At 40.6% G+C, this 19,769-nt stretch overlaps 1 protein-coding gene across 1 annotated transcript in view; it reads right to left on the reverse strand.

Moving 5' to 3' along the window:
- Nucleotides 1–3,012: 3,012 nt before the first annotated feature.
- Nucleotides 3,013–19,769, reverse strand: part of frem2b (FRAS1 related extracellular matrix 2b) — a 48,234-nt gene continuing 31,477 nt past the window's right edge. Inside the window, exons 7-24 of the mRNA XM_070829450.1 lie at nucleotides 13,818–13,967; nucleotides 12,694–12,903; nucleotides 12,381–12,578; nucleotides 12,114–12,278; nucleotides 11,689–11,871; nucleotides 11,477–11,607; nucleotides 11,195–11,350; nucleotides 10,625–10,928; nucleotides 10,282–10,413; nucleotides 9,709–10,040; nucleotides 7,332–7,524; nucleotides 7,111–7,215; nucleotides 6,754–6,881; nucleotides 6,517–6,651; nucleotides 5,331–5,457; nucleotides 4,567–4,754; nucleotides 4,327–4,473; nucleotides 3,013–3,519 (exon numbers count right to left, since the gene is read on the reverse strand). Of these exons, the coding sequence (XP_070685551.1) occupies nucleotides 3,013–3,519; nucleotides 4,327–4,473; nucleotides 4,567–4,754; nucleotides 5,331–5,457; nucleotides 6,517–6,651; nucleotides 6,754–6,881; nucleotides 7,111–7,215; nucleotides 7,332–7,524; nucleotides 9,709–10,040; nucleotides 10,282–10,413; nucleotides 10,625–10,928; nucleotides 11,195–11,350; nucleotides 11,477–11,607; nucleotides 11,689–11,871; nucleotides 12,114–12,278; nucleotides 12,381–12,578; nucleotides 12,694–12,903; nucleotides 13,818–13,967 (3,491 nt within the window). The remainder of the gene's footprint in view (nucleotides 3,520–4,326; nucleotides 4,474–4,566; nucleotides 4,755–5,330; nucleotides 5,458–6,516; nucleotides 6,652–6,753; nucleotides 6,882–7,110; nucleotides 7,216–7,331; nucleotides 7,525–9,708; nucleotides 10,041–10,281; nucleotides 10,414–10,624; nucleotides 10,929–11,194; nucleotides 11,351–11,476; nucleotides 11,608–11,688; nucleotides 11,872–12,113; nucleotides 12,279–12,380; nucleotides 12,579–12,693; nucleotides 12,904–13,817; nucleotides 13,968–19,769) is intronic.

The following is a 19,769-nucleotide window of genomic DNA, read 5'->3' on the forward strand; positions in this document are numbered from 1 at the left end:
ACTTAAAATATTTTTATTTGTTTTGATGGTATCAGATTTTGAGGAAGACGTTGGGAGCCTTGTGAAAAAACTATTAATCTGTGCAAATTTAACCAACACAATTATGTGGATGGAATATGAATTCTGTTTTGCACTTTTTTTTGGCTTTCACATTGGGGAAATGTTAGGATTATTAAATGATAATTTATTAGATGACATTTGTCAGCAAACTCGTCCATGCTTTAGAATACACTTGCCTATGATACTGTTGTAGGCTACCCAACAAAACGCTGTTAGATCTGAGTTTCTGCCTGCGCTACATCAAGCCATGACTCCCTAGGAAAAACCTGTACCAGTAGAGCTGTTGCTCCTCTTGCTCCCCCTAGTGTTCATTCTGTGTAAAGTCATAAGAAAACCTGGTGCCACAGCAGAGGGGAGACCAGGAGCAGGAAGAAGGCAGCTTCCTGGTCTGACATGATTACTCACTAAACAGTGGGACAACAACATTCACCCTAAAATGTAGAGATTTTTTTTTTGCTGCAGGATATGCCCCTAATTAACCAGTTAGGTCAACCAGGAAGCTGCTGTTTTTCGTGCACTTGATCTGTTGTTTGACTTGTTGCCAAACAGGAGCCCAGACGTCTTTTAAGAGTCAGGGGCTCACCTTTTTGACATGTGTCTGAAGCATTTTACCCTACGCTCTTTGTGTCACACCAATACAAAAAGAAGTTTTCTCTATGAATATGCACTGGTAATAAAAGCACATGGTTTACTGAGTTGTTGTGTATGATTGTGACTATTCATCATTCTTGACTCACGCTGAGGGGAATTGGATCTGTTTCATTAAACTTGATCACTGAATGGTGGTAATAATGAAGTAAGTAAGAACAGTGGGATCTTGGTATACAATAAACACAAAAGAAGAGAAGAAAGAGAGAAAAGTCTGAATAGATTCAGCAGTCACTTTTTAAAGTATGTATGGACTTTCATCTCTCTTGTCAGAAGTCCTGGGATTGGGGATTCAAAAGCTACATTACTAGATTTCTATACAGGTATGGCAGTGGTTGCATGTGATATGAAGAAAAGGTTTAGTGACCAATTCAAAGAACTGATGTTTCGTCAAAAAAAAAAAAAAGAAGTCATGTTTTCCTGAAAAATTATTTATTTGCAGACCACGCTGTGCTTCTGGTCTATGTTACAAATACTTACAGCACATACAGTATGCGTTTTTTAACAGTAGCCATTCCCAAAACATCCAAAATGGTATATTTATAGGTAATACATATGTATATACATACATACATATATGTGCATAAAAAAGCATTAGAGTGGAATAAAATAACCACAGTACATTGATACAGTGTCAAACCTAGATTAGCAAGCAAATTGTGCACTGAACAAAAAGATACTTAGGGTAAACATTTCATGATGGTATGATATCACAGGTTGCATAGAATCGTTTACAATTTCAAAACAAAATTACAAATAAACCTAATATTTATAAAGTAGTGACTATGATGTTAGTGTCTATTATAGGATTTACAGTAGCATGAGGTAATCGGATTTTATGGCAATCAGGTGCCTGGATATGAAAAAACCCCAAAACAAAACACTGAGAGTTTGTATGATGTTATTTTATCTTATGTGCAAGCTGTTTTAATGCAAAAATGGAACATAACCTCTATATTTGTATTGTATATTGATGCAATATGTCGCAATATATGCAATATTGTATAGTGTCACAAAGACAGTCATACAGTTTGACAAAGATAGGTCCAAAGCAAAATTAAAAATGGAGAGGAAATGTTAATTGACTAATGTTGGCAGAAAAAAAAACAAGCAGTGAAAAATAAATAAATACATTCAAAACTAATGAATCAGGGAGAGTACAGTAGTTCTGACAATGAAGATGATGACTGAGGATTAAACATTTAATTCCCTTTAAGTGAAATCAGACAAACTTCTTAGACGATATTTCAAAGTTTAAGAAAACGAAACAGCACAGTCAACATAAAGCTGTTGTGAGAGGGATCTGGAGTCCAAGCTGTCTCAACTAATCTACAGTAGTCACCACTTACATACCAGTTGTGCCAAAAGTGAAGATAGTTCCTGCTCGAAATAGTGGACTTGGAACCGCTACTATAGTACACTGTACATTGCAGACCAGCTGTCTTGAAATTCGCTTCAGTACAACAGACTGTAATTTGATTTAGTGCCATGTCAATTATGACGTCTTAAAATCATATTATTTCAACTACCACATATTAAGTTGAATTTAACAATAAGAATTGGCTCATGGGATATACTGTAGAACACAAACTGGTGGAAATACAGTGGGTCCAATGCATTTGTTACAACTCCATTCATATCAGCTTTTTCTTTTTTTTTTTAACATTTCAAACAATCTTAAAATACAAAAATAAACAAATGCAAAAACATGAGCACAAGGAAACAGTGTGAAACATAATGTCTTACTAATCACTCAGGACAAACATAACATACATCATAAAACCTCAAAATCCTGTGATTTCTTAGGCACGCACTGAATCTAAGAACAAATCATTCTCTATAGGAACACGAAGGTTTACCCAGTGTAAGCAAACATTGGACAGTGTATTGATGCAGCAAACCAAACATACAAAGCCCATTAACAACTAGTACTGCCAAATATCCACCTTCTCTTGACCTACTCATTAAAACACCAAATGCCATTCAAGTTAGGAGGCATCTTCTATAGCACCTTTGGAAAATAATAACTTTTTTTGGATCAAGTGGCATAAAAAGCAAATCAATAAGTGATTGCTGAACTTAACAAGTGCCTTGAAACAGCTGCTAACAATGTCCCGTCTCCAAGTTAGTGTCCAGACCACTCCCCGGCCGTGGAAGTGATGCAGTATTTCAAGTAGATTTCTGAATAGAATCAAAGCTCTTGTAGTTTGTGTTGCTTCACACACAATCTTCAATTTGTATCTAAATGTGAGGCACTTGCAAAATAAAAATATTAACTAAAACTCTCAATCATCAGTCTGTTTGTTAGACTTCTGAACTGTCACTGTTACTGAGGGCTTGTGTCATCATGGGCTCTGTGCTGCTGGAGCTCTTGGGTACGTCTTTCTTCTCTCGCTTGGATCGGACCAGTAACACCACCACGATGATGATGAGCACCGTGAGGAGCAGTCCGACAAAAATGCCAATGATCAACACTAGTCTGTCATCACTGTTGTCTCTCTGGTTCAACTCACGGGGGATGATGCCTTTGGTGAAGATCTCCCTCTCTGGACTCGTCCTCTGCTGGCTGCTGCGGTCCAGTGCGATGTGGAGGATGTTGGTGCCGCGGTTGTTACTCACACCGATCTCCTCTACTACGTCAGGCACATCATTGGCTGACCTTCTGGAGCGATGTTGACCCTTTGGAAGGAGATTTGTGTGCTGGCTCATCACATGGTACTCCAGGCTTCTCTTCCCTATGCCACGGTTTGCGTTGTCTCGAGAACGGACGGTGTAGATGGTGTGAATGTACCACTCTCTCCCTGCTGACACCTGGACAGAGCAACATTTTTTGTTTTACTAGTACCTGTACATCATTTTTATGGCAAAGTTCTCTGCAAAACACCAGGCCCTTCTGTTGATTCCTAGGCATTGAGTAATAAAAGAAAAAAACCCACCATAAAATAACACTAACAAATAGAACTTGTGCCCTTCATGGGCCCATTTTGATGTTTGCTGTAGTATTTTTTCTGTACTAGTGTATATCTGGCTAAACACAACACTATTACCTGATACATACAATACAGTATGTCCAGTCTTCAGTTTTCAGTCATTGGAAAAATGCTCATTCGGTCTGCACACACACTAAGACTGACTTTTTCTTCTTAACAAGCCAAGAAACACAGACTCACTGACCAGACGAAGTAATCTGGACTCAATGAAAGGGGAGAGTCATATGATCCTGTCATCAGAGGCCATATAAAGGCCAGCCCACGTGCTTACAGGATTGTAACACTCGTTGCAATAAGGTTTCCATAAAGATGCAGAAAGTGTCAGGATGGTGAGATCTTTTTTTTTTTTTGCCTCGGCTTGTTAAGTCGAAAAAATAACAACATATCAGTAGAAAAACAGGCCACTTTCTGCCACTATTACACTACAGTATATTTTCATCCTGCTCTTTCCACTTCTTCTCTACACAATGGTGTATAGTTTACAAGCCAGCCTGATTTAAGTGTTCAAACAAAAACGCAAATTCCAGCACAAAATAACCTCTGGAATGCATCACAGTGAAATATGAGAATGTGAACTGTTCAAGGGTATGTGCTGAATGTGTTTATTGTACTAAGCATTTATACTGACTTGGAAGAGAGCTGAGGAATCCATTCTGAAACCATCTGACCCAGGTTGTCTCACTAGGGCTAAAGCACCGGGGTCATCCACCGCCAGGAAAGCATTAAAAGCTACATTGCCAAATGACCGGGCCTGGGTCTCTGGCTGGGCCTTGTCCTGGAGTGAGAAAATGACACAGAAAGGAATATTACGGGTTGAATGGACACAAAGCACATGTGACATAGAGAGAACTATATTTTTGTTGCTTACAATTATCTTGAATCTGTAGAGTAGTGATGGAGCATCAGCCAGACAGCCAAACTCAAAGTTGCTGGGGTTGTATTTAGGGACATATCCATCAGCTCCGGTACACAGGAACACTTTCTCGATGTTACAAATAAAGGAGTTGCCCAAGTTCTGCACTGGATCCACCATCACTCGGCCGTAAACTGCATCCCCTGTGGGAAAAGAAATAGTCTTAATCAGTGCAGAACACATGCAACACATGTGCATAAAGTTGATGGTTCAAGGAAAAGCTGTCCCAAAAAGGTTTTATTCTGTCCACTGATGCAGTTCTCTAAAATTATTTTATTTTTGTCAGACTACAATATTGAGAAAAACATGAAAAATCTCAGCTAAAACAACTCTGTCTTTCTACACTCACTTGGACAGCAGCTTCAAGGACTTTTAAAAGACTTTCAAGATCTTGTTGAGAGAAATAAAATTCAGGCTCTCGTAATTGGCTTGGTTTGAGAAAAAAAACTTGAAAGTGATCAGAATGACGATCCATGGAGTCGTCATTTTCCTTTCATTTTTATCCTGTTGGGTCAGGAAGTAATGGAGAATGTTTCTGCTAAATCAACAGAAATATTCATCACACTGATATTTCCTTTTGATCTGTAGAATGGAGTCCAAGGAGATAAGATTACAGCCATCCATTCAGTTTCAAAAACGTTTTAGGCCTTGTTTGTTTTTCTTTACATTTCACAAATGTTCAGCAGTTGGTATTTTATGACCGCGTGTTATTGCTTTACCCTGAGAGAATGCAGTGTCACTCTCCTGGCCGAAGCCCATGGAGCCATCTGAGAGCCAGAGTGACCGTTTAGAGAGTAAGATCATCTGCGTGTTCAGACTGAACTCAGCAGGCACAGGGTCGCTGACCTAGAAACACATAGAGGACAAACACACATGAACCATATTCAGAGACAAAGCCAAGCAAGGTTAACAATATAGACACTAGGTGAATAATCTTTTTTGATCTTAGTCAATACACATTTGCAATTAATGTAAAGGAGACACAGTATGTTTGGTTATTTGTCATTGTGAATATGACACATTTAATTATGATGCTTAATAATGTACGTTCACAGTATGCTTGCATTTGCAAATACTTCCATTGCCCTCAACATACATATTATAGATAATCAGACTAGCAGCATAACAATGTGAATAAAAAGATAGAAAGAAATAAAGAAAGAATTTGTAAGACATCTTGCTGGGCTTAGGAAACTTTGATGTTGATTTGTCATTAATTCTGGCATTTTATGGGCAAAAAGATGAATGCATTTGCTCAGATCTGCTTTCATTTCGTTCTAGATGGACTTCTGATAACTGGGTAGTTAGATGTTGGCACAGCATCAGCAGCTGGACACTGCAGCACTACAGGTGCAACTAAATTGATTAAAAGGGAGAAGTTGATAAGACATTTGTTAAGAGGAGTTGCAGTTTTATGAGTATTTGATAGGATGGAGTGAACCAGGAGGGAGTTTCTTCTTAGATTTTTCAAGTGATGGAATAACAGAGAGAGACAAGAAAATAAATGACTGAATAGGAGCCAAAGATGTGGCTTACAGGAACTGATGAATGAAGGCGAAGGGGTGAACAAATGAAAAATGTGTCATCCATAATTATTTGTCAGATTCACAAGAAGAAGCACATTAGTGGCACGTACTCAAACAAGGTGTTGTTAGTCCAAATGTGTGACTTAATTTAATTTCTAAATGATCTATCTAAACTTATAGTATAGATAGAAGATCCTCACATGTATTTTGAATATCATATCATTTATATGTTGATGTAAATTTGAGAAAATATCACTGCTTATTTTGGTCAATATTTTTTTACCTTCTCCAACATCCTGATTTTGCTGACTAAATTGCCCACAAAAATCAATGAACTTTCCCATTTTTTCCTAATTAACTTTAGACAAGGTGAGGTCACCTGCTGAAAGCGGATGTCCACATCGAAGGTAAGGGGGTCTCTGGGATTGCAGACAGGAGGGATGGTATACTCCAGGCTGGGAGGGGATGTACATGGAACCAGCTTTATTGTGTACGTACCAGAGTAGTCACGCACCTGAGAGGGGAAATTATGTTCAGTAAATGTTAGATGAATATAAAAGTTAGTGAAAATGGCAAAAACTTAAGCTGCTTCTTGGGAAACAAACTGTTTACTTACAGCAAAATCAGAGACAAATGTCCACTGCTGGATGGGCTGGTTATAGGTTGGCTCACTCCTCACAAGACTGAGGTTAAAGGTCAGACCAGGGTGGTCCGGACACATGACCATAGAGGTGAGTGGTGAAGCTAATGGAAAAATACATTAATTAAAATACATGTAACAGTATAATTAAAATGCTCAGTTGCAAGTAAAAAAACTTCAGACTTCATGAACAAAAAAAAGACATCTGACAAAAAAAACTAATACCATCAATTCTAATCACACCACACATATTCACTAAAAACACACCTTTTTAGTTGCAAAATATTACAACATAAAATATACTCTACATCACTTGTACATGACATACTCTACCTGGATGTGCAAACACAAACAGGCCTCTGAAACGAGCCTCAGTGCGCAAGGTGACTACTAGTCGTCCTTGGCCATTTATACGCATACTGGTTGGATACAGTGCACCTGCAAAGACAGTCACAGGCAGCTTTAATTTGGCAGTTCGTTATCTCATGTAGTGAACATGACACATTTTTAAGCAATACACTGTTTTATGTAGAAAACTGCTGTTGAAGTTTTACCTTGTAGTTCAGCTTCTGGTGGGCTACCGATACCATCCCTCCATAAGATGGCAGTGTCGTACACAAATGTGAGCCGTAGCTCTGACTGTAAGTCAAAGTGCTGCCATCCTCCTGCTCCCACAGGGGAGTGGAAGACGTAGGACACATGGAGCGGGACTCGTAGGGTCACATAGGACTGGACCAGATTCAACACCTGCAGTGAAATCCAACATGTTGTGTCAGAGAATATGAATTAATTCATACTTCACAGGTTAACTTAGCTTGGTTATAACAATATCAAGAGAAAAACATGAATACACCAGTGCAAAGTGCAAGTACAATTGCTCTGGAGATAAAGAAGAATCAAGTTTGGTTTGAATGGTGCTTCATTAAGGACGTGCATTAGGGAACTTAAAACACACTTGTAGAATCAGAATCACAATCAGGTTTGTTGGCAAGTAAGTTTTCACATACAAGGAATTTGGCTTGGTATACTTGGTAGACTTGGTATACACTAAAAATAGTATTATATAGTATTATATATAGAAATAGACATATAAACAAAGATAATGGAAGTGCTGTAAGTCAAGAATTATTAATGTAAAATACTTTCCATTCCTGAATAATGCCTATATCTATAATGTTAACTTCAAGTAGGTATCATCAAGTTCACTTTAAGTTCTATGTCTATAATATTTGGACACAACCATTACAGTTAAAGACCTGCCTTTTTTATCATCTCAACTTTTTGTGATTTAAATGTGCCCAAATAATACCTTTAATACAAACAAAACCAAGCATGCACAATATTTACATTTGTTGGGGATATTGAATTGCTCCAAACTTTCCTTTTTGAAAGAGCTGTCCTACAATGGTCGAAGGATTGCAGGTGGTGAAAGTTCTCTGAGGGAGCACTCTCTGGTATCTGCACTTTCCTCTGACCTGTGAGACGTACCTGCCTGCACTGGCTCTGTGTTCATGTGGAGACGTGCCTACGCCTCTGGGCGCTGAGAGCTCAGGCAAATGATTTGCGGAAAGGCCTCCTGACACAACCTGCTGGGCCTTAATAGATTCCTATGGCCCCGTTAAGCTGGGCACTAAGCCCTACACTGTGACACTACACTGGCCCCGGGCTGCACAGAGCTGTCTCCACTCCGCCTGTCTGCCCACTTAGAAGAGCACTCGGGTCACAGGGCACCCACAAACAAAGGCAGTGTCTTTTTCCATTGATCCTGCCTTACAGATCCTCAAACCAAACCTGTGGCGTTTCAGTCTGTGCATCTACATACCGTCTTTTGCTCTGTTCAACAGTAACCATAGCAACAAAATCTACATACAGAGCTGTATAAAGAGCTGAATATATGCCATTCCCCACTTGACAGAACAACAAAAAGAACAAGCGAGTTTCAATAGCTACATTTCTGTCCTTCATGGCTTCTTCATGACTGTCTAAGTGGTCTGAGGGAAAGAAAAGAATCTATTTCTTTCATAACTAGTAGTCTGAGGGTTAAAAGAATCTTTTTCTTTCATAAGTTGTTACTTTCATTCATAAATTATAGGATTATCTCTGGTCAATGTGGTCACTAATCACTGAAGAAAAAAATCATCAGCATGTGTTGCAAAATATGTGCAATTTCTGATATCAAGGTATTAATGGTCAGGCTAAAGTTTATATTACTGGCAACAGCCTGCTTACTTGTCAAGACATGATTATTCCCGCCTCATTCACATTTACATCATGTAGCTACAGGCAGCAAAGTTCCACTTGTTGAGAAAGGCTGTTATCACCTGGGTGTTGCCTTTGTTATTAAATAAACCTGAAGCCATGTAAAATGAGAAACTCCCATTAAGATAACAAACCAATATACACTCTTATATACCTTTAGCCAAAATATATTTGGAAGTGCTGTGGGGCTTTAATTAATAATCCTCTGTAGGGAGTGTAGTGGAGGTTTTCACCATGATGTGCCCAGTGCACTCTTCCAGCCGCACTCTTCCAGGCTGCTGCTTATTGACTTGCAACTTTGACAAGTCAAATAACTGGTCTTACCAGGAGTTGATGGAAGCAGGGTGTTAGTCATTACTAAAGAGGTTAACATGGGTCTCGAGACAATAATGGATGACTTCTCTGCAGGCTAGTATTTACTTTATGATCTTTAGAGGAAAAAACAAGTAGGGAAGCAGAATTTTAATATGCATGTGAATGATTAATTAGGATAGAAAATCCAGGAGTATCTTGAAAAGAAAATGGGACTCGTTACAGGACAGAACAGACCAGTAAGTGCGTGGACTCCACATTCCTATCCTCATGGGGGTCTGCTGCTTTATTGCACCTCATGTCTAGAGATGACAAAAAGGGGTCAGAGGTGAGCTAAAGCACAAAGGTGGGGCTGCTTACCTGTCCATCAGTCCCAATGGTACCTCCACAGTCACTGAGCAGCTCAGACATGTCATAGTAGCTGGTGAATTCCCACAAACAGGCCTCCAAGTTCAGGTTTCTATAGAATCGTAGTGTACTGGATCCCCTGAGGGAATTGCTGTACTGGTAAGGGGAAGTCTCGCCGATCACCTCTGGATTTTTGGTGGCTTCAGTAAGGAAGCTGTAGCGAGTCTTGACTTCAGTGTAGTCCAACAAATTGGAGCAGCGATGGTTACCAACACGGGTACCGTCTGGGCTCAGTGTGAGCTCAAAGTTTGACAGGGGGCGGGTGGACACTACAGGCAACATACCTGAGGGAGAATATACACATATCAGTCAGAAAGTGGAAGCACAGGAATGTTAGATTTACAATTATGAAAAAACTAAGTGAAATTGTACATTTTTTTTAAAGAATGTGTTTGATGTGTGACATATTGAACCAGGATATCTAAGACTTCCCTACCTTGAGAGGGGTTTCAAACCAACAAGCTCCCTATAGAGAATATTTCCACAAACAGAAATTACTCTAAATGTTCAATATGCTGTTCTTACCATCAATATGTGGCATGGTGACAGTTAGTTTGATGAGGTTGGGGTGGTCTGTGTCTTCTGTTCCAGTGTACCGCAGCTTAGCAGAGAAGGGCTCAGCCCCCACTGTGCCTACAACACGAGGCTGGCACATTCCTGCAACCACGTCGTAAACAAACAAACATCAAACGTTTTGTTTCCCTAAAAATCCTCCATAGAAAATTCTTTTATGTTCTGTTCTGTCAGAGCAAGGATAGCAAGCACTGCGGTGGGAGAAGTAAAATGTAGCCAGCAGCTGCTTATCGTATTGAGCCATTTCCATGGGGGAGACTAAACATTTTAAGCTTAGAGAATGAGCTGCACTCACCCTCTTCCATGCTGATGGACATTATGGGGCTACTGAGCTCCAGACCTTCATCCCCATTAGAGTTCACGCCCCTTGCGGCACACTGAACCCTGGAACCAGCCTGGAAGTAGACTGAGTCCAGAGTGATGAGCTTGGAGGAGGTGAAGAAGGTATCAAAGTCTGCTTCCCTCATAGGGCTGGTGACGCCATCGGGGCCGGTGGGGGCACTAACAAGCCAACGATAACGAGTCAGGGTGTTGTTGATGTTCTCGCTTACACAGATGGAGCCTGTTTTGTCATAGTCTGGGTACTTTGGGTTACAGGCCTGGAAAAGGGAAAAAAATACATGCTTGTGAGTGAAATGCACCCAAAAATGCCTGAAGCAGCCAAAATCATTTCTGTATACTCCTGATGAGCCCTCAAGGTAGCTGATAATTGAGCAAAGTGTGCACATCGCTAAATACTACCTCATTAACAGTACTTACCTGTTAAAACTGCACTGAAAAAAGCTGTCTTGCTAAATGAATCATTTGAGTAAATGACTGAAAAGTATGTCACAAAGTATTTATTGGACTATCACTTGGAACATACAGTGACACAAATGACAGGGTATCCGGCCACCGGGAGAGAGTCCCTGGTCTTGTCGATGTCATCGTAATGCAACAGAGAAACCACTCTGGGCACCGCTGGGAAGGTAACGTCTGCCATGCTGTCGGTCTCCTCGATATAAATTATGGCTTTGCTCATCTGTTGATCGACAAGCAGGGGCAATTAAGAGAATGTTAATGGAGAACAAATTGCTGCTGCCTTCTAATATTCAGGTAGTTACATCCTTGACAGTTAAATTAGATGGTAATTTGGCTTAATGTTCACCTTTGTCTCTGCCACCATGTTCTCATCAGGCTTCAGGTGCACAGTGAATGCCTCCCTCATTTCTCTGACACTATCATATAGAATCTCCACCTCCACATAGTGCTCTGTGTCACCCTCTTTGAACACAATTTCTGCAAAGAAAGGAGAGACTCAACAATTTCTAGTAAATAAAAAAAAAAAAGATGTTGTGATATAAGTGCAGTATTATTTACCCTCAGAAATGGGATGGTAGTCCTCCCCAGAGGTAGCAGATCCGTCCTTGGTGTGAACTCGGACAACAGAGACCTTGGAGGAGTCTCCAACGCGAAGCACTGAGATCTTCACCACAGACACTTGGCCACTTTCCTTTGGCTCATTCACACTGAATTTGGTCTCTCCGAACCTAATAATTGCCTCTGAGAAAAGCATGGCATATAGTTTTACTTATGCTAGCAAGCTGTGATTTTAACATTAGAGCCTACCACATATTAAAGCTAAATTGCATTTGTTGCTCCCGTGGCAATATCATGAAAGACACTGTGGTAGATATAGGAAGACTGAGATGTATGGGCAGAAAGAAATACACAAATTCACAAATATTGTGGCATCTAAACAGAAATACTGTAAGAAACATGCAACAAAAACTAAGCATTCTTACTGTCTGCATCATCTTTAATCTTAATGAGCGTTTCATTCTGCCCCCCAATTGAAGCTCCAAATGGAGATTCACTCTTGGGGCTTCCCAACACAAGTCGCAGCTCTTCCTCTTCTTCATGTTCTGTGTCATCCACTAGGTCCAGTACACACGGCTTTTCAATCTCTCCTGAAAAAAAAGGTGAAGGGAAAAGATATTTAGCTACTGCATATGTCCTTGTAATTTATTCTGACCAAGCAAAGGAGTGTTTGCTGGGTTTTACTACAGCACCTGGTAAGAAGGTGATGATGGAAGCATCTGTGTTGGGCCTCTCATTGAAGTCCATCATAACCTGGGCTGTCCCCTGCCTGCTGTAACAGCGAACCGTGGACTTGTAGCTAATATCACCACTACGGTATACTGTGGCTGATATCTGCCTGGAGTTCTCATTGCCAACGTACACAGCATCATGGAACTGCACCCTTGGCACTGAAACAACATAATTAAACCCATAAATAAATATTAAAAAAGCAGTATAAACATCATAAATAACTAAGTGTAACCTTTTTAATAAATTGTGATAACAGCCAAGATGTTCACTCACAGTCTGAAACTGAGTCATTGATGAGGATGGTAGCCTTGCTTGGCTCCCCGAGGATGCCATTCATGGGCATGCGGAGTACCAATTCAAACTTCTCTGGCCCTTCCAGCACCGGCTGGCCCAGGTCATCCAGGATAGTCACACGAAACGTCTGCATGGTGACCCCCGGGGCAAAGTCCAAATTCCGGCTGATCCCCACGTAATCCATACCAGCTGCTCCACAGCACAATATAGGTCAAGCGTGATTCAAAGTATGTGTGCTTAAGGGATATAGTGGATACAGCACAAATGGACTACAGTACTTGATCTTGTTTTCACAGCAGTTCTCATGTTACTTCATAATTCATTTGTGAACGCCAGGCAGTGAGCAAGATGAAAGGCTATAACCTTCGTGCTGACAAAATGACGCTTTCTGCCTCGTGGTTGATAGCAATGAACAGTTGGAATTTGTTGCGTGATTAAAAGAGAGCGGCAAAGAAACTGGATATTTCCCTGAGCGCAAACAGGTTATTCATTTGCCATTCTTTGAAGAGTCTAGGTATCGAGAGCTCACCCTTTGCCAACAGGCTTTTCTCATGTACTTATGACCCAGTTATGTGCGTAAGTGTGGACTTGCATTTCTACCATGCCGCATATGATTAAATGCTAGTTATTTTTACAGTCATAACGCAGGCAAGCGCAGAGATGTTAAGAATCTATACAAGGGGGAGAAGACTGCCTGAGGGCAGGAGATAATAGAGGCTGTAGGCAAGGCTTGAGGAGATAGCGACCAGTCTTAGAGTCCAAAGCGCTTACCAATGAGCAGAACAATCAGTGTGCATTCCTAAAGCACTGTCCTCACTCAAACCACCATTATCCTCACAAGACTGTGCATATCTGATGCCTACAAGAAAAGGGCCCAACAGAAGAGCCCTGACTCCCCCCCTCCCCTAACCTAAAACGCTGTTTACATTCCCCAGGTCATCCACCCAACATATTCAGCGTTAACATCTCCTTGGACTCTTGAGCTCAGGAAAACAAAGAATGACAGGGTGACGACTTAAGTCTGTTGTTCTCTGTGGTTTACATTTCTCTAAGCACTAACTAGCTAAAGCTGTCAGAGAAAGGTGCCCTGCAGGTACACATACCCTCAGCTGAGACAGGATCTGTCTTTCTGGAGCGCACTGTGACGGTTCCTCCTTTGGAAAGATCAGTCCCTGTCCTCCACACCTGCACCTCCACAAAGCCATCGCTCTCATCCACGTGGTAGTTTGTGTTGCCAAAGTAGAAGATGGGAGCTGGGAAGAACAACAGAGGAAGTGACGGACATGATAAAAATTACACGGGAGGATGGAATTCATAATCATCTTTTAGCTGTTTGACAACAGGATACTTGAATGTCTGTTGTAATTGCAGAGTTGAATCTGTAATAGCTAGCATGGTCTGTAAGATTACCACTGATTACAGGAGAAATTGAGTGAATGTTCCCATCGAAACACCAGCAGATAGTTAACACTGTAATTGCAGCCCTTAAACAACACTTTCTAACTTCCTGGAATGATGTTTTGGGGGGATTTCTACATCTGCAACAAGTAGTACAAGACATAAAGCAGCCTGAAGACAGATCTAAATTTCCTGGTTTTGTTCTGGATGGGCCTGGTGGTGCTGCTGACTTTGATAGTGATGAGTCTAAGAGGCAGACATGAGGCCTGACAGGAGGTCTGGGGGATGTAGAGCTCGGCGTGCCAGCCCAGGCCTGCCTGTCTGCAATTAGTGTTTCTATGAGCTGAGATTCCACTGCAGCCAAACTCACCAACTATTATTCTATTTAACCCTTTCAGGGCTGTTTTCTCCCAACAATCTACAACATGTCATTCTGCTTGTGAAACAATGGCTTAAGAGCTTGGACCTCTGTACACGTTCCCCTTGGGTGCTGTGGTCAGCCACTGTAACACTGTAAGAACTGCCATCACAAAGAGCCTATTTATGGACTTAAACTGCAGGGAGTCAGTCATAGTCCTTTAGACCAACACAGAAATAACATGAGCAGCCAACAACTGAAACCTGGCCAAAGAAGCAATTTTCACTCAGTACAAAATGCACACATTCTCATAATTGATCAAATACATCATCGTTATAATGACTAATGGAAACAAGCCTCTACTGAGCCGGAAAACTGTGTGCTTTTAAGACCAACTGTGACCAAATACTGAATAAATTAAATGAATGGCAATGGCCATGGGCAGAGTTGTGGTTTCCATGACAATGGAACTCTGCACCTACAAAACGGTACTTAGTTGTTTCTCATCACACAGCATGAGGCAAAAGCAAAGTGGGAATGTGGAACTGAATGATAAATTAATTCAACAACAACAAATCCATATTGTTGTAACTGCATGATGATTATGTTATCTAATGAAACCAAAACACAACAGCTGGAAAAAAAGAGACTAACTGTCAGTCGGCAGAGTTGCAAGGCACAATTACTGCTCAGGAAAAAAAAAAAGGGTTATTTTGTAGTTTTCGTTATTCTTCCAAGTAATCTGAGTCTCAGGTGACATTGCCTATTTGCAGTCTGCTTTGGTAGTAACAGCTCTATATTGGCAAGATAAGACAAGTTCTAAAAGAGGAATAGTCTTTGTAGGCTATGGCTTGGGATTTGTGGTTCTCAAAGGAGCCATCTATGCAGCTGAATTAATATTTCTCCTATCGGCAAGCAATGGACAGAAAACTTTTATGCTTTAATCTGTCCTGAGAGCACAGCCGGGACAATGAGTGCTGCATCGAGAGGCTTGCAGCTGCCAGAATTTCTCCCCACAGAGAAACCAAACAAAGATGGTTTTGGCTGCCTGCACTGGGTCCCCAACAGGAGAAGTAATCAGATCTACTAGCCTGAGGTTGGCAGCCAGGAACTCTGGCCCTGTTGTACTAGTCCAGTAATCAGATAAGGTTTGTGAAGCAGACAAACAGTCAGCTTCAAAGAGCTACGGCCCATTAACTGAAAGGTAACCCACTGGCTCCTTGGCTCCATCAACCCAGCCAACAGCAGCCTTCTACGCCACACAGCACATCTAAAGTTACCTAGATGTAAGGGGAGATGATTCAGATTTAGATCTACTTATTATGTAAAATTATGTAAGGTGCAAAGACTTTCATTTATTCAACCAATTTAATTAACTTTAACAATAGACTTCATATAGTTATTCTGTTAAATTAATATTGTTATTAATATTACCCTCACAAAAAAGGGAAACACTGATCAAAAAAGAGTCAACCACTCAGTTTCTTCTCGGGAACTAAAAATACAAAACACAAGACAGAAGTAAGAGCACCATAAATAATGTCATTATGGCAGTCAGTTCATTGGGCAAAATGCCAAAATAAAAAACCCAAACAAAGGGAATATCTTAACTGTTGCATATGTGTGAACATAAAATAAAATAAAAGGCACAAGGAGAGACACAGGCATCCCTAAGGGGACTGTTACACTCCCACTGACTGCTTGATTTCACTTGAACTTTGCATGACATTCCCACAGCGTGAAGTGGCTTCTCTAATGGTGAGATTCAATTGAGCCCTGGCAATTGCTCCTCTGCCCACTGTGTGCTCAACAAATCTCTCTGCAGCAGCAAAAGCATACAAAAGCATCTCCACATTAAGTACAGAACAATCTACAACTTTTACCAATGACGACTGTGAGATGCACTTTAATTTTCAAAGAATGCTCTGGATTGAGTGTCTTAGCGTTGTCTGCTTAAGTACTTTGGACATCTGTTTATATCAGAATGAATGGGAATCCAGGTGAGACATAATGACAGGGTTCGTGGGTTCCCCCTCGATTCAGCCCCATTCAGGATATAATGCACATGCAAAGGAAGCCGTCCTTCTTTAAAACAGCTCATAATCATACCTTCAGAACCAGAGTGAAATTTACAGGCAACTGACACAAGACTATAAATACATGTGTCAAGTCCTGCTTTACAAGCATTCTCATGTCTCACAGCCCCAACCATGAAAACATCTTCCCGGATGCTGAGTAAATATCAAACAGCAATTATCCCTGCAAGAAAGAACACGTTTTTCCAAACCCATCGCAGCCAAAAGCCAAAGTGGAAACTGTAAGGATGTGGCCATTTATGTGCAGATGGTCTGCCGCTGGGAAAATAGCAAATATTCTTTGGATAGCTGCTGTCCATGCATGCTACTGTAAAGTTGCAGTCTTACATGCCAGAGGATGTACTGTTATGCAGTAAAAAACAGAAACATAATTCATGTCCCTCGTGTAAAAAGTAGACAACATTATCAATGAACTTGGCAAAAAGTAATTTGCAGCAGCAGCTCCATAGCTCCTTGTGTCTACTTTTGCACAAGTTAAAGACTTTGGTGTGTGTGTGTGTGTGTCTGTGTGTGTGTATGTGATGATGAGAAGGAGATAGAAACGAGTGTGAAAGGCCATTTGGCTGTTTGTTCAGATCTCTTTATTAGCAGCATAAAACATAACCTTTTGCACACAAGCACAAACACTTTCCTGCTAATTACCGCAGTTGCTTTTATGCCTTTACTGACCTTCTCGATTTGTACCTCCTTTTGTTTACTGTTTGCTTCAAAGCTGTGTTGTGCTGTCATTTAGATTCTGCTTGAATGTATTCCATTCCATTATTGTTGTAAATAAATGAGCAAAACTGCTCACTCTTCACTTCAATAGATTTCAATAGATAGGGCATGTAGACAAAAACATGCACTTAAAGTCCAAATACATAGCAATTTAACTATAATTGTTATAACATTGGGACATTTCTGTAGACCCAAAAATCTAGAGGCCACCCAGAGGGATTTTCTTGAGTTTTGCTTACACTTTCTGTCTGAGATCAGGTGCTGATTGAGGCAGAAATATCAATCCTGTGTCATGCATTAGTGTTTTGTAGTTTTCATTTTAAACAAAGCTGATCTGAGTCACTCCCTCTCAGTAGGTGAAGGTGTGCTAATTAGAATAATTAATGTTTTGGTTGGAAAGAAAGCACAACTTCTTTTCCATGGCACAGGTCTACAAAATTGTTTATTAGTGCAGAAAACTGCAGCTCATTCAGGTGTGTTTAGGTATAAACATTATCATTTTAGATTCCCATAAATTGTTGGATTAACATCAGAGCCTTGGAAGACAATAGGAGCTCCACCTTCTACTGCACTTGTGTGGTTTCTTGCACATGCTTGTATCTTAATAGGTGGCCAAGACTGCATTAGCACGGAGCAGTGGAGTGCATACATTGGTGCCCTGTGGCTTCTAATTTCATTATATTGTGCTCCTCTGGTTTGCTGGCTTGAAAAGAAGACATATTGCTCACACGCATTTTTTTGCTGATATCAGTAGTGTGTGTTTCTAAGAACAATTTGAGCCAACAACTTGGAGTAGCGCCTGAGAGCCCTCCTGGGGAGCCCCAGCATAGACCTCTCACAGGCAGGGACAGGTGCTCGGCCAGGCACCTACACCTTCCTCCCACTCAAAACACCCACTGGACAGATACTGCTGTAAGAGGGGTGACAAAGAAAGATGTGATGCCCCCATTTACCTTCCTTCCATATACTGTGAATAATGTTAGGGGGAGTTAGAAAAGAATCTGGTATATGTACTTAAATGTGATACCAAGCAATCATAGCTGAACTTAAAGTGGGAATGAATCTCATGCTGACTTTCTTCTCTTTCAGACAGAAGACTGCTCTTGTTCTGCTTGCCTTGGAGCTATTTACCATTCGACTTCACCATCAGTGCCCAAGCCATTTCATTATCACCTTTTTCAGAGAGACGTGAGGGTTTGACACCACCTTATTTCTCTGCACGCTTCACATTCCATTTATTCAGTGGATGGCAGCAATCTACACAACAGCACCAGCACCTAATCCAAATTATACTTTGAAGGTGTTGATCCGCCAGTGTGTGCATGTGTGTGTGTGTCTTTTTGTGTATATATGTGTTCAGGCAGCTGATCTGATGGTTTAGTCAGTCAAGTACTTGTGTCTTAATAATAAGGAGCCAAATTGTCAGACAATAGCTCCAGGCATTGTTGCTCTCCACGTTGCACAGGAAATCTTGACAACAGTTAAGAATCACAATTTGAGCATAACAATGAAATGCAGACAAAGGATGCTTCCATAAAAGGAGGATGTAGTCTGGCCCTTACAGTCATGCTGTATGGGCACCTTTGTGAGTCGAGCGCTTTCCGACAACTGATACGCATAAGGAGATTTTGATCACTATTCAGCCACCCTGACAAAGGCAGAGGCAAAGAAAACATGATTGTAGATAAAAAAGGAGTAAACCTGAGTATAGTCTGTCAACGCTGGTTGTCAGTCTGAGTCAAGTTAATCCTATAATGCACTGAGCATTCTTTTCTCCTGTGTCTGTGTGATAATACACCAAGGATGTCTAATGAAGGCAAAGGCATGCCAGAAAGTCTCAAATCTGGAGAGAGGAAAAATTTTTTGTATATTTTATAATGAACTGACTTTTCAAGCTACAAAAATTGGATTGCTCAGGCAAGTCATTGTTTATAACGGTTAAGATAAGACAGCACACTGGCTGACTTTCTTTAAACCAGAGGCCATCATAAAACAGTTAGCCTTCCACATCTCTATGAAAAATCTGTAATGCATGAACATGAACATGCTATTTATCAGTAACAGGAAACCGTGCCCCACTAAAGAATCTATCTAGATCTTCAACAATTAACACTTTGTCTTTGTTCTTCTGAGACCACCTCCAAAGCAATCTTCAAGTTAGCTTATCTTATCTTAGACTTAGACTTTCTTTATTTATCCTATATATCCTTTGTAATGCTTCCAAAAAAACCTGCATGCTTTGTTTTTTAAACATCCTTGACCCTCATTTTATATACGTAAATGACAAGCAACTGTACAGCACAAAATCAGATAACTATAGTAGGATATTAATCAACAATGTCAGTGCGCTCTCTGACTTGCGAGGTAAGAGCCATCCATAAAGACTGTGATACTGCGAGGAAATGTAATAGCTTAGTTGGTAAAACACTTCTCTGTGAAGCAGGCTGAATGCCATAAGTACCAACTGTTGTATATCCTATTAAAAA

This window comes from Pempheris klunzingeri, chromosome 4 (assembly GCF_042242105.1).
Source record: "Pempheris klunzingeri isolate RE-2024b chromosome 4, fPemKlu1.hap1, whole genome shotgun sequence".
In the NCBI taxonomy this organism is placed as follows: domain Eukaryota; kingdom Metazoa; phylum Chordata; class Actinopteri; order Acropomatiformes; family Pempheridae; genus Pempheris; species Pempheris klunzingeri.